Raw genomic sequence first — 14,772 nt, 5'->3', positions numbered from 1 at the left:
AGAGAAGAATGGAGTTTTAATTCAGCAACATCCTGAGGGCAGCAAGCTCCCTCCCTGTTCCTGATCTAGCCTTATATTGTAATGAAAGAATACATGTAAATAGCTGCTCAAATTATTTGTGTTTAGTCCTGTGTTAAATCTCACTGTAATTTACTTTAAATTCATGTAGCATTCACAAATCTACTTCTTTCTTTTTACACATACCTGTGAGAGCTATATGAACCCTCATCAAATAATATCATTTCCTTGTTTTAACACTGTGGCATATGCAAAATTCTAATGAGACCAAAACAATTTGCTTTCTTGTAGGCCTTGCATTCTGCTTATGGATTCATTGCGAGGGCCTTCCCGATCAAATGTCGTTAGAACACTACGGGAGTAAGTAGTTGACCTCTCAAGCAAAACCTTTTCAGTCAATACTGGAACATCCCATAAAAGCATTTTTCTCATCCTCTTGATTTTATATTGCAGATACTTGGAGGTGGAGTGGGAAGTCAGGAAAGGCACTAAAAGAAGTTTCTCCAAAGATGTTATGAAAGGCTCAAACCCTAAAGTGCCGCAGCAGAACAACTTTAGTGATTGTGGAGTTTATGTGCTACAGTATGTGGAGAGCTTTTTTGAGGTGAGATAATAATAATAATAATAATAATAATAATAATAATAATAATAATAATAAAAAAATTATTTATACCCCGCCCATCTGGCTGAGCCTCCCCAGCCACTCTGGGCGGCTCCCAATCAGTGTTAAAAACAGTACAGCGTTACATATTAAAAACTTCCCTGAACAGGGCTGCCTTAAGATGTCTTCTGAATGTCAGGTAATTATATATCTCTTTGACATCTGATGGGAGGGCGTTCCACAGGGCGGGTGCCACTACCGAGAAGGCCCTTTGTCTGGCTCCCTGTAGCATCACTTCTCGCAATGAGGGAACCGCCAGAAGGCCCTCGGAGTTGTATTTTTAGTTTAAAATTTTAGGGACATTGAAATTATCGGGTTTAATTTAGCCACCATGCACATTTCTGGAGCCTGTGGATGGGAGTCACCTAATGAACTCCATGCAGCTGGGCTTTCTATACAGTCATACCCCGATTCTTGAACGGAATCCGTTCCAGAAGTCCGTTTCACTTCCAAAAAGGTTCAAAAACCAAGACACGGCTTCAGATTGACTGCAGGCGCTTCCTGCACTCAAATCGGAAGCTGCGTCGGACGTTCAGCTTCCAAAAAACATTCGCAAACCGGAACACTCATTTTGCGGCGTTCAGGAGACAAAACGTTCAAGTCGCAAGGCGTTAGGGATCCTAGGTATGACTGTACTCTCTTCCCCCATGTGCCCCCTGCTACCCCCACAGTGGGAGGGGTGGAGGGATCATTCAATCTGGCAAGCTCGGGCAGGCGGAATGCTCGTAATAGCCCAAAATAGTGGAATTCAGTGTCACGCTATCTTGCTTTCTTTGTGGAATATGGCATTTTATGCAGAACTAATCACTTTCTCCAGACATCTGAACGGAAGCTTATGTACCCAGGGACATTGGAAGCAGTGCTTGTATGCACCTCTTGGCCCTGTCTCCACATTTTTCTACCTCCATGGCTTTTATTTTACAATGCTTAGAGGTAGTTAACAAGCTGCAGTACAGCATTTGTAAAAGACCAGTTACTTCCCAATGTTATGTTTGCTTTGGATTTGATAAGGCAACTCCTGCCTATCTTTGCCCCATTCTCAGTGGGCTGCTGTGTCAGGATGTCTAGTTGGTGGCAGCACCTTATAGGTTAAATTAAGAAGAATGAGCAAGAGTGTAGCTTGCTCCACAACATAGAATAATGTTGATGGCTGAATCCTAGGATTAATGTTTCTGTTGATACTTTGTTTTGTTTTGTTCTATAGGTTATATAAACATGCACACATTTAATGTTCTATAGGTTATATAAACATGCACATATTTAAAGTAAAGTAGCTTTAAAATGCTGTGGGCACTCTAGTTCCCCAGTGTGCCTTGAACAATTTTATAGATGCAAATGGATTAAGTACACATTTAAATTGTGTAGTGAGGTGTCACTAGGAACCGTTTCCAATGCATGTTGTATTGTGCTGAGTGTTGGAGCTGTAGAATTATTTGCAGATGATGATACATCATGAGCACTACAACAATGGCAGATAAGCAAACCTGTGCTCCACTTGTGACCAAAAAAAAAAAAAAGCATCTCACTCCCTTTTGCCGTATTGTGTGACCCTGTGCAAAAGTTATCTAGGGCATTCTGGTAGAAGACCATAAACTGCTTCTAACGATAGATTAATCTGTAAGGTGTGAGCAAGACAACCTTCCTGCTTCCCTTATTAAGCCAGCATTCTAGCCTAATGCTACAGAACATTGTCACAGCTTTATCCTGGCCCCATCTGCACTATTCACTTAAAGCAGTATTGTGCCACTTTAAACAGTCACGGCTTCTTCCAAAGAATTCTGGGAACTGCATTTTGTTATGGGTGCTGAGAGTTGTTAAGAGACCCATAATTCCGCTCATAGAGCTACAGTTCCTGAGAAGACAGATTGACTGTTAAGCCACTCTGAGAATTGTAGATCTACGAGGGGTATTGGGATCCTCCTAACAATTCTCAGCTGTGACAGGCTACAGTTCCCAGAACTCCATGGGGGAAGCTTTGACTGTTTAAAGTGTTATGACACTGCTTTAAATGTATTGTGCAGATGGGACCTTAAGAAAGTAGCTGAATAGAACCAAATATAGTAATCAATGTTTCAATGTAATCAAAACTAGTTTAGCTAGGCTAGTTTATGCAGTCTGCTCATGAAGACCTTGTACATTTCAGCAAGCAGAAATAAATATAGTTTTTATTGTTTTATTGAGAATTTCTGTATGATTGTTTTCTTTAGGAGTATGTTGTACTATGTGTATGCTCTTTTAAGAGGAAACTAGAGGAAGGGTAAAAATGTAACAAATCTGGCATTTTCTGATATTTTTAATTTTTGAATACATCATATAAAAGTCATACATTATAGGCCCTGTTGCTATAAACCTACTTCTTTTGTCTCTACTAGACTCCTATTCTAAGTTTTGAACTACCAATGAATTTAACAGACTGGTTTCCTCGCCCAAGAATGAAAACAAAACGGGAAGAAATACGAAACATAATCCTGAATCTACAGGAACAGCAGAACAAAGAAAAGAAGGGACAGAAGGACACTAATTTGGCAGAGAAATCTTTTCAGGAAGGAATAGAACAATTTATCAGCAGCTGTTCAGACTGAATATTTTCTCTTGCATGTTATGGCTACATTTAAAAAAAACAATCTTGAAATTTACCATATCCTCATTGCCCAAACTAAGGACTTGGAGTACTATCAACTGAAACTTACTGCTGATGCTTATAATTGTATGTCATTAATTAAACAGATTCCCCTCAATATATTAACTAGACAAATCTGTACATATGTTAATTAGTCCAACCTTTTTCAATATTTGTAATTAAGTTTTTCACTACATAGAAGACCTTTTGTTATGTATTTCTGTTAATAGAACTTAATAGAAACTTCTAGACACAAAGCAAATAAAGAAGATATTTATAGGATGAATTGGTTAACTCTTTCTGTGTTTAAGTAAAGTTGTCATTGAACATTTCCCAGTAAGACCTCTGTAATGCACGGGGAATACCTATGTAGCAAGGTGATCAAACCCATACTTTGATTTATAGTTGCCATATACGAGATGTGTCTGCTTCAGCTATGTACAACAATATAAGAATGTGTCTAAATGCATTGTGTTTCCAAGGTGAGGAGTTTGCACTTTGAATCCGAGTGCCAGGCAGTGCAATCTTTAGTAAAGGACACTTCAGATAATGAAAGAAGGAACTTCACAAGTGCTTGGAATAATGCTGCTTTATGACCACAAGTTTACTCAAGCAGTATTTAATACAGTCTGAAACAGAGCTTAAGTAATACTGTTGAATCCTTTTTGGGGGCGTGGCTCCCGATCGTTGTTCAACTGTATTTTGACAATTCTTTCATTATAAAATTGTATTTTTTGTAAGTGTGCTTGGAAATAGCAGCAAATTGTCCACATTACATTTTCTGTGTCAGAATTCTGAATGTGCATTCATATGTGCTTTATCTATCTGATGGAACATTTCTTAAATGTACGAGTACTATTTTTTTGTATTGTCCAGAAAACCAAAATATTGCTAGATGTCATTGCTTGCTTGCTTCCTTCCCCCCTCAATTTTAAGTAGAGTTATCTTCCAATACTGAGACAACTTGTTGGCATATTTCCATGATGTAATTTGATTTTTAAATTACGTTTCAAGAAGTACAGCCTTATGATGCCAGCTTTTCTAAAAAGTCCAAAAGAAATCAAGTCTCTTCCATAACTCCTTAAATATTCACAAGGTATTGATATTGAAAACTGGGGAACAGAAACTCCTTTGCAGATACGTTTTAGTGTAACAATGCTTTCGTCCAAAAGAGACTTTGAATGGGAGGAAATATACTGTTGGAATATGCTGAGTTTTAGACCATCATGACTCTGTATGTCCTTTTAACCTGTATACACAGGATTTTTTACTTTTGCATCGGTTCTTGATTTTTACAGCAGTGTCACCCGCTCAGTACACCTTTTTGCTTTTGTTTTTACACGCAGCTAGTTCTGATATTACTTTGTCCAAAGAGGAAGACCAAGTGCAGTACTGTTTGGAGCTGTAGTGCAGCACACAAAATTGCTTCTGTCTAATTGGCTTCAATTTAAGGAGCCCAGCTTTAGGATTGCAGCCTTAAGTTTTCCCTACTTTCCCAATATTTGCCGTGGTCAGACCAGCTGTAGAACCCTCATGGCATTGTCAGTGTTACACTCAAGAAATCCCTAGGGATAACTTGTGACTCTGAAGAAACAACTCTTGGCATTAGATATAAAAGCGCACAAGTGGCACTAATGATCCAGCATTTATGCCTCAAAATTGGGAATTACTAGTCATTTTTTAGAAAGCTAGCTAGAGTAAAACCTAAAAAGGATTGACAACAAATGTAAACATTTGTTGGTGTGGCAAAATAATAATAATAGTACTTCTTGAACAAGTTATATTAGAAGAGTAGAGTTAGCAAAATGCATACCAGCCTGGGCAAGGTTTTTTGTTGAAATGATTTTTTTAAAAAACAAAAACAAACAGGTTGTGGTATACTTTAGTTTTGATTACATGGTTGTTTTTCAGAATGTCCTGGAGCTTGTATTCCTTTTCGAGATGTGAAGAATGCAATGTTTCTCTTAATATTATGGTAATGGATCAGTCATGCAGCAACCTGATACACATGTTGATATAGGAAATTTATTTTTTTAATAAAATGGTCAAAAACAAGTTTGAAGACCTTGGGTAATTTATGCTGCATGTTGCCTAGCTTTAATCCTGATTTGTTTCTACAGTGTATTGAAAAACAACAGCACATGCTCATCTGACATTAATCAGCACCTGAGTTCAAGTATAAAAGTCGAGCTGAAATCCTATACAGAGAAACCAAAGGAGGGAATGCACCAATAGAGGCTGCAGTCCAGGAACACACTGGCCGGGGAATAAGTTCCATTGAAGTCAGTGAAGCTTCCTTCTGAGTAGACATACACAGAGGTGTACTCTTAGTGGGTGTGTTTATAAAAATACATTCTTGCCTGCATAATAATGCTTTTAAGACAGGATGACCTGTATTCATTAAAAGCAGCATGAATGAGTTCTTCAGAGAAAGCTATCAAATAGCTTACTAATTAGATGTCTCTCTTGTATTGGTTTTCATGTTGGATAGAATAACTGTTAGGAATTCTTATAAAAGTTTTAGGTTACTTAGCATGAAAAATGTATGATGTGCTGGTAAACATTTGCTAGAGGCAGAAGGAGAGGTGACATTTAATATTCCCTTGTGGCATTCTTTATTTTTCTTGCTGAGAGAATTGCCTGCTTACACTTAAGAGTGCAGAACGTTTGGGGAATATTCTAAAATGAGGTCTGGTTAATCTAGTGTAACAGGACTTTCCTTTTTATTTAGATGTTTGTATCTTCCTTTCCCAAAGGCTCCGTGACAAGTTTAGCTGAAGGAACATTTCAGACACCCCTTTTAAAATGTGAGATGGTGCTCAAAGCAGGTTTTTATAAAATGACGGAGCACATGATAGGAAAAGTGTGGGGGTGGGAGTGGGAAGGCACATGTTTGAGAAACTTTATACACCAACTTTCATGACCTCTAAAAATTCTCCCAAGCATTGTATGCTTTAATATTTTCCTCTTTTTTCAGTTGATGTTCCCTATTGGTTTGGTTTTGCAAATGGAGAATGTAGTATTGTTGCTTTCTCAACCATCCCTCTTAACGCTTGGTTTCTAGGCCCTTTCTCATGCTTTCCCTCCTCTGCACACATCCCAGCTTCTCAATATCCTCCTTTAATTGTGGTGCCTGGAACTGGACACAGTACTCCAGGTGGGGTATGACTAAGGCATTCATTTTGTTTGTTTTGACCCAGTTCTCCAATGTGTTACTCTTCTCTTGAATCCTGATTCTGTCTTCTGCAGTACAAGCTACCCATTCCAGTTTGGTGTCATCTGCAAACTTGATGAGCAGCTCCTCCGTTCCTTCATCTAAGTCATTTATAAAGATGTTGAACAACACTGGGGCCAGGATAGATCCCAGCGGTGTCATACTTGTCACTCTCCCCCCACCCCCACCGTATGGTGAAGCATAAGTACAGTGCTTTACAATTGCTAAACAGGCAGCAAAACCACCAAGATCCATAGCAATTTCCAAGTGGTCCAGAGATAAACAACAAAGTTTTGGAACCACTGATCTAAACACATCTTGCTTGGAGGCAAGTCCCAACACTTTTACTTGAACTTACTACAGTGCCAGTGTATATAGAATTCTGACTAGGAAAATTTCCTCATTCTAGGAAGCCTTGCTGAATACTGTTAGATTTCATTTTGTCGTAAGAAACCAAGCATGGTGATTTGTGTTCGAATTGGTAGTCCAAGCATTAGGTCAAAGAGTTACAAGTGAGTATATGCACCTTTGAAATCACTTGAGTTGGTGGGGTATGTACAACTCGCATGCATTTCACTACTTAAATCTTACTTCTAATTTTCTTGTTCATTTTTGCCCTTTAGTTTGATCTGTTCCTTCCCCTGTAACATTAGAGAAGTTTTACAGAAACCAGACATTCTTGTGGGCCAGTAAACCAAGGCAGCATTTCCTTTTTCATTGGAGTATTTGGGTAGAATGTAGTATAAAGGGTAGAAGTCTATAAATAATGCATCAGATTACTCATTCTCACCTTTCCTTGTAAAGCACTACAAAGATTTTCCTTTATAGCATTAAAACCAAAGCTGGTCAGAAGAAAGCATATTACGTTTTTTTCTAAAAAAAAAAGCAGAAACTTGAACTTTTACTCAGAATAGTCATTGAAATGAATGGCCACAACTAACTTGTTTCATTAATTTAAGTGGGTCTACTGAGTAAAGATTAGTTGAATGCAGACTATTGTGTACTTTGTCCAAAAATTTAACCAATCTGGTTGGAGCACATCTTGCCTTTTTTGAGTTGTTTTGTTTGTTTCCTAAATACAAAGCTTTATAAAAAGAAGTAGTGTTGAGTCCTTTCTTCAAATTCTTGAAAGGAACATAGGACTACAGCTTTTCCTATACAGTCAAACCTTGGTTGTCGAACGTAATCCGTTCCAGAAGACCATTCAACTTCCAAAACGTTCGACAACCGAAAACGGAAAGCTGAAGCCTCTGTACAATAGGGAAACTCAAAACAGAAGCCACATAGAACATTCGGGTTTCGAAAATCGTTCAAAAACTGAAGCAGTTACTTCTGGGTTTTTGGTGTTTGGAAGCCAAAACGTTCAAAAACTCATCCATTCAAGAACTGAGGTTTGACTGTATTAAAAATGGGCAATTGGATCATGTAAACTTCAAGAATTGCCTTGCAGGGTTCTATACAGAAGAACACATATATAGTTAGTGGGTGCCAAAGTGTGCCCTTGTCCAGGGTGACATATTAGCATAGTCCACCACTATAAGTGGGATGGACCCTGTCCTTCCTTTTGAAGTGCAACATGAGTTGCAATTTAACAGCACTCTTATGTTAATGTCTGCCAATAAATGTACTTGTAGTGGGAAAACCCATTCCTGGTCTGCTTCCAAAATGTATATGGAGAAGCATATATTTGTAGGACATTGCTATAACTGGAATAGCCCCAAGCATACAGCAGGTTTGTCACACAAGATGGTTCTGGGGGCGGCAGCAGTTCTGGCCTCAAAAAAAGAATGGAACTGAGCGATTTGTATACATTAAAATACATTACGCTGCAGCAAACTACCGTATTTCATCTTATGCATCCTGCTTGTGCCTTGAAAACAAAACAAAACACTACACAGCAAATTTAAAACAACTCTTTAAAATTCCATAGATGCTCTGCACACCACTTCGTAACATAAAATACTCACAGTGGTGAAGCCTGCTCATGAACTATGCAGCAGAGAAGAGCACCAGAGCACAAATGACATTAAATGCATCATAGCATTGAACAGGCAAATTTTAAGCAAATGCTAATAGCATCAACTGTGCAGGGAGGACGACTCATCTTTACCCAAGATGCAGCAAGTGTGTGAGTATTAACCCTTTCTTTGAGTGCTACAACCCTGAATAAGATTCCTCCTCTGTTGCTCTGCATTGTGAGGAAATCCTGGCGCCAGTTAGCAGCTTTCGGGGAGGAATTTTATTCAGGACTCCAGCACATTAATAAAGAGTTAAATTCTCTCTCCACACCTATGGCAACCTGAATCATTACCAGACCTCCCAGTCCATGGGATTCCCCACCCCCATTGTATGATAATACTATATAACTTTGGCCCAGGCAGAGTTGGACAAAAAAAGGGGGGCAGTGGTGGGAAATAGATGCGATTTTCTCTTCTGCCTGCCACAGTTTATATATTTTGCTTGCTACTGCAGTTTTACTATGATTTTTATGACGTTAATAGTTACCGGTAAATACCATCTTGAAGGATGCAGATATTGTGGTATGAAGGATTAATTTGGGGAGTGAGGTTGTAGCTGTGGTATCTTGCCAGTTAAAATTTTAAAAATTATTGCTGTTTGCTTGCTCTGTTAGTGAAACCATTGGCTTTTGGATCATTGGTTGCTTATGGATGATAACTGCTCTGGGAACCCTTCAGTATTGAAGAGCAAGATCTATGTAAATTTATACACAATTGACACAAGGGAAAATAACAATAACCAAAGACCATCTATGTCCTGTAAAGTTCCCATTAACAAGATGCTCTGTGATTGCCTCTGTGTGTGCCAATAAACAAATGAAGGCGTTTTCTAGCAGAGGTCATCACCTAAGGTTGTTGGTATGTGACAGGGAACTAAGAAGAAAAGTGGGAGTGGCATGAAAAACAAGGTGGAAATAACCTTGCACTGACATCACAGAAATGGGTCACCCACTTTAACCATCCCAGCAATAATTGTTTTGTTATGTGAATGCCATGTTATGTGAATGAGGAACGTAATTAGCTGCAAAGCATGCCTTTTGTAAGAATCCTGCCCAAACACATCTCAGAAACTGCTTTTGGAAAGCCTGAAGTGAAGCTATTCAGACTTTGAATTGTGAACTTTGCTTGTTAGCTTTTTATTTTAGAAATGGGATTTCTACTGCACTCCTGTGACAATGGACATGGGAAGAAAAGGTGTTCCATTGAGCCTGCACTCCTGCATTCTAGGCCAAAGAGGAAAGTATTCTTTGCAAGAATGTGCAGGTCAGCTTTGTAGCTGAAAGCGCCACTCTGCGTGCCACAAAGATGAAAAGAAAAAGAAAACAAACTTGCTCAGAGCTGGTTTCAATAACACAGGAAATTCTGGGCTGGACAGGGGATTTATTGCCTTACTGTGCTCAAACAACATGAGTCCTACTTGCTCCGAGCTTCCTTCCTTCCTTATGTATCTTCCTAACAAATGCCCACATTGAACATCTATCCTTTCTCTCCTAATGTTCCAAAAGTGTTTGTTATTGCTACAGATATTCATTCATCTCAGAAACCTGTATGTCAGGACAGAAAAAACTTCTTCAAAAAAAAAAAAAGGTTTGGGGAAGGGAATGTCACATTTGGATGAACAAAGAAAACTCAATCTTCACTTCCTAAATACAGTATATTGAATCACAAATTGAACCTCGAAATACCAAGATACATGGAAAGACAGGGATAATAAAATACTAAATATAATATTTCATAAAATATTAAAATGCATGGACTGCTGTAGCTGCGCACAAGCTTTGTTGGTGTTGTGCTAGATAAAACCTCCGTATTCTTTGCGTATGATCGTGGTGTGGGTACCAATTCTCTCCTTTTCTATGGGGTGGGGGGCCTGAGGCGATGCTTTGCCTTTGCCATGCAGCAGACTCGGAAGATTAGACTCGTGCGGGCAGCCAAAGGGGAGAACCCTGAGCAGGGAGCCTCTGCTATCTGAACAACCCTCCGAGTCCTCCTGCCCCGCTGCAGATCGCTCGAGTTCTACTTTTTGCACACAGTGGTACCTCGGGTTACATACGCTTCAGGTTACATACGCTTCAGGTTACAGACTCCGCTAACCCAGAAATAGTGCTTCAGGTTAAGAACTTTGCTTCAGGATAAGAACAGAAATCGTGCTACGATGGCGCAGCGGCAGCAGGAGGCCGCATTAGCTAAAGTGGTGCTTCAGATTAAGAACAGCTTCAGGTTCAGAACGGACCTCTGGAACGAATTAAGTACTTAACCCGGGGTACCACTTTATATGACTTAGAAGTCCGAGAAAGAGCAACGAACTGGGCAGGCGACTTCGGCGCAGCTTACTGAGCACGCTCGGCTGGGTCCGCGCATGCTCAGCATCCCTCGGCCAGGGAGGAGAGCGGACAAGCGCCGCTCCAAGTTGCAACTCCGGCCGGCACCAGGCGCTTCCTCCTCCTCCCTCTCCTGCCGTGGCGTCAGCGGAGGCCCCGCCCCGGCCGCTCTCGGCTCCCAGGAGCGCCGGGGCGGAGCTGCGAGGAGCAGCAGCAGCAGCCGCGCAACGCCCGGGCCGAGTCGGCATCAGCTGGGGACGAAGCGCAGCGGCGGCGGCGGCGGCAGGTAAACGGGGGGGCCAGACGGAGAGCCCCGCGCTCTGCCTTCCTCCCTCTCGGCTCTGAAAGCCGGCGGCTGCGCTGCTGCTGCCCTGTCCCCCCTTCCGCCTCTTCTGGCTCTTTCCCCCCTCCCCGTCTCTGAGCCCCTTCCCTCTTTTTCCATCCCGAGTTTCTTCTCTCTTTCTCCGCCTCCCTCCCTCTCTCCCTCCCTCCCTCTGCTTGCATTCGGGTCTGCTTTCTGTCTTGGGCTTTTCCCCTCCTGTTGCTGACGCTGTTCATGTGGGAACCCTAATTGACTTTTGTTAGATACAGCTTGGAATACGACTTGTTTTATTATAGATAGATATGAACAGCAACATAGGCTTTGGTTTGGGGAAGTTGTTAACACTTTCCAAGATCACCTCCCACAAACACGCATTAAAAGTCACCTCCAAAAGCATACACTAGCCTGCTCTTTTTTATGTACATTGCAAGTAATCTTTTTCTACACACACAGCATGTTTGTGCATATGTATGTGTCATAATCTACATGTATGTGTATATATAGGTTAAAGGGTGGCTTTCCATTCTGTTCGTCATTTGCGGCATGTTGTTTTATGGAATGATTTAGCCTCTCTCTCTGATTTTGGAAACTTTGGGTGGCAGTTGTTGCAGGTTGATTGCTCACCTTTAGGAGAACTACTAAATGCGGCAATTACTCTATGTAGGAAGTGATTGCATCTGGGAGAGGCTGCAGAACTTTTGACCTAAAGAGAACTTTGAAGGTTTCTGAGTTCTGAAAAAAAATTCCGCAAGAAAAGGGAAAAGTTGACAGCTATTATTCCAGAGCAGTTGGTATTTGGAGAATGGGGAGTGGGGTTTAAAGTTCCTGATGCTGTGTGTTGCCATATGATATGGGAGGATAGTGGGTACTCATGAGGTTTAAAATATTATTATTATTATTAACAATAACATTAGAAATTATAGCTACGAAAGAAGGTTTCCTTGCACACAGTGGTTGTTACCTTGTCTGCCTCTTTCATTAAATTAACATGCTGCCTGCTAATTAATTCAGGATGTGATGATTACTGTGGAACCTGAGTCTCTGGTGTTAATAGAGAAGTCCTGAGCCCTTACCTGAGTAATCTCTTATAATTAAAGAAGGAAGCAATGAGGATGCACTCTGGGTTTTGCAGCAGGGAAAAGTTAGACTTCCTTATCAGGAAGTTTATTACAGCATAACCTTCCTCAAAACTTTCAGGGAAAAGATAAACACCAGCATTTGGTGGGAGGTTCTGACCCAAAATGCACACCTGAGATCAAAGGTCACAGGCTATTAATACAAGTTACAGAAGAATATCTATGTTGGTCTGCTACAATAAAAAAACTTATAAAAAAAGAAGTTGCATCAGCTTTCAGAGCCAGGAACTAATTGTGAGATACATTAAATGGAACAGCTTTGGATATTTGGTAGGTAGGGAAGAGAAGTTACCAGTCTGCAATAATGGTATTGTGGTACTTATGGACTCCTGTTGAATGTCTGAAGCTGAGGCTCGGGGGGGGGGGGGTTGTCTCCCCCATTGGGAAGTGTTCATAGTCTAGATGGAGAACAGAGTGCACACATTTCTCTGTGGCAGAAATTGTGATTCACAAACTCTGGCCCGGATCTCTTGTTGAATCTCTCAGGTGTTCTAATTAGATTGTGTATATTTATACGCATATGTGTATTCTCTCTCTGACTTCAGCCAATATGGTGCTCCCTAGATAATGAAGGACCACAACTCCCATCATCCTAAAACCCCTCGCTATGCTGTCTGGGGCTGATGGAAGTTGGGGTACAGTGACATTTGGAGGAGCCATGTTGGGTATCTTTGGTGCACATACTCATAGATAAGGAAATGGAGATACAATAGTGAGCCTATGTTTACGTTACAGTCTCCCCATACATGTTGCTAAAAGCAACTGCTGTGTAGTGAGCGTATTTTATTGTATATGGAGATCTCTAGCATGCCTGAACTATAAGAAGCTATACATTCTATTTAGAAGTACTAACTATGCCAACCTGGCCTGCTCCAAGGCTGCAGTGAATAGGAGATGGAGACAGAAAGCACAGTGGGTGCTAGGAGGTAATTTCTGGCATCATCTCCAGGGCAGCTGTAACTTGTGCTGACTGCCCACACAGTGAGCAAGGTGAGAACGAAAGATAACAGGAACTGGGCTGCAAAATGATAATATAATACATTTTATCGTGGATTAATTCAGGAAGGAAGGGTGATGGTTATCTATGAATCTTGAGAAATTGCTTCCTTTGTGGCGTGTGGCAGAAAATTAATCATTTTAAGTGTTTGGTCTTGCATTAGCTGTTGATATTAAATTTCAGTTTGCCTGATGGCCCCTGTTTCGGGAAGCTGTGCCTTTCTTTGTGTGGGTTTAAGTTTTGTACAGAAATTGGGAAAAGTGGAGACACTGGAATGGTATTGCTAAAGTCAAGAACCATGCCGGTCTCTTCCTTGGGCAAATTCTCTGTTGGTGATGGGACATGACTAGTTCATGGTATTTCAAATGCTCCTTAAGGTAGAGGGGAGTGACTTTCATTATGCTATTTGTCTCTTGAATTATGCAAAGCTGAACGAGGCATGTACATGTATATCAGTAAGTATAGCTTCTTAAAATGTTGTCTAGGATACTGTAAGCCACCTAGAGAATGTTGCTATTGGGTGGCAAGGGAATCTTAAATTATACTGTAGATTCCATTAGACTAGGACAAGCCTCTTGCATAAACCTATTCCTCTATTTGGATCTTGGTCATTGTTAATTGGGCATTTTCACAAACTATTAAGTGTTCAGATGTAGAGCTTTACATGCAAAATATCCTAGGTTCAATCTCTGGTATCTCAAGGTAGGGTAAGGAATGTCCCCCATCTGAAATCGCCAGTCTTTGTTGACAAAGCTGAGTGAGATGGATTAATGGTCTGACTGTGTATAAGACCGCTTCCTATGTTCCTGTAACCCGTGAAAACCACTTGCCAACATATTTCTCAGTTGAAGCACAGTACTTTTGACTCTATGACATAATTAGATGGTGCTGGATATTTTGCAGATTAACCAGGGAAACCCGAGATGCAACATATTATTTTGGACTGTGGACAGAATGCATTATTTTTACATGTTACACTTTCATGGGCAAAGGAAGAAGGGAATTGCTTGCAGGCGTGATTTTGAATTAGAAAATGTGTGCATTTTCCATAGCATGGCATTTCTCGCATCATATTTTCCCATATGCAGACTGTATCACCCACCCATAGTGCAGGATTCTGCGTGTGTGTGCTGTGTAGAAAGGGCATTTCAACAAGCTGTAAATGGGGGCTTTGTATCCCGTGAGTTTTGGGTGTACTATATGAGCAGATGCAGTTAAATCTCATATGCAGGAGGTCCCTTAGCAGTGAATGTGATGCAAGCAGTTCCTAGCAGGTGTTATTGCTTTCACCCTTCAGATTAGAGGCAAAATAACTAAAGATACTGCAGTAATTGGTCTAGATAATATGGTGTCTTTCGGAGCAATAAATATAGTTGAATAATTACAGATTCTGATCCTAGAGCAGGACTAGATCTCGTCATTTGCAACTAATGCTGATGGAGAGATGAGCTAATTCCCTCACACA

General features: G+C 40.6%; 2 protein-coding genes across 8 annotated transcripts in view; both read left to right on the top strand.

Annotated features, from left to right (window-relative positions):
* SENP6 (SUMO specific peptidase 6) overlaps positions 1-5,354 on the top strand; it is a 68,314-nt gene extending 62,960 nt beyond the window's left edge. For all 3 annotated transcript variants that reach the window (XM_082218250.1, XM_082218249.1, XM_082218248.1), the window contains 3 exons: positions 310-378; positions 472-622; positions 3,052-5,354. In XM_082218250.1, coding sequence (XP_082074376.1) covers positions 310-378; positions 472-622; positions 3,052-3,261 — 430 coding nt within the window. In that variant the 3' untranslated portion in view covers positions 3,262-5,354. The remainder of the gene's footprint in view (positions 1-309; positions 379-471; positions 623-3,051) is intronic.
* Positions 5,355-11,006: 5,652 nt separating this feature from the next.
* The window catches only part of MYO6 (myosin VI), a 106,859-nt gene continuing 103,093 nt past the window's right edge, over positions 11,007-14,772 (top strand). For 4 of the 5 annotated variants that reach the window (XM_082218247.1, XM_082218246.1, XM_082218245.1 and 1 more), the window contains exon 1: positions 11,009-11,138. The gene's annotated coding sequence lies outside the window, so the exon portion shown is untranslated. Of the gene's footprint in view, positions 11,139-14,772 lie in introns of all 5 variants that reach the window. The other variant, XR_014218508.1, reaches the window with a different exon arrangement.

This window comes from Podarcis vaucheri (assembly GCF_965113315.1).
Source record: "Podarcis vaucheri genome assembly, chromosome: 3".
Lineage (NCBI taxonomy): Eukaryota > Metazoa > Chordata > Lepidosauria > Squamata > Lacertidae > Podarcis > Podarcis vaucheri.
Note: the sequence above shows the minus strand (reverse complement) of the source record. Positions and strands in the feature narration are given on the sequence as shown.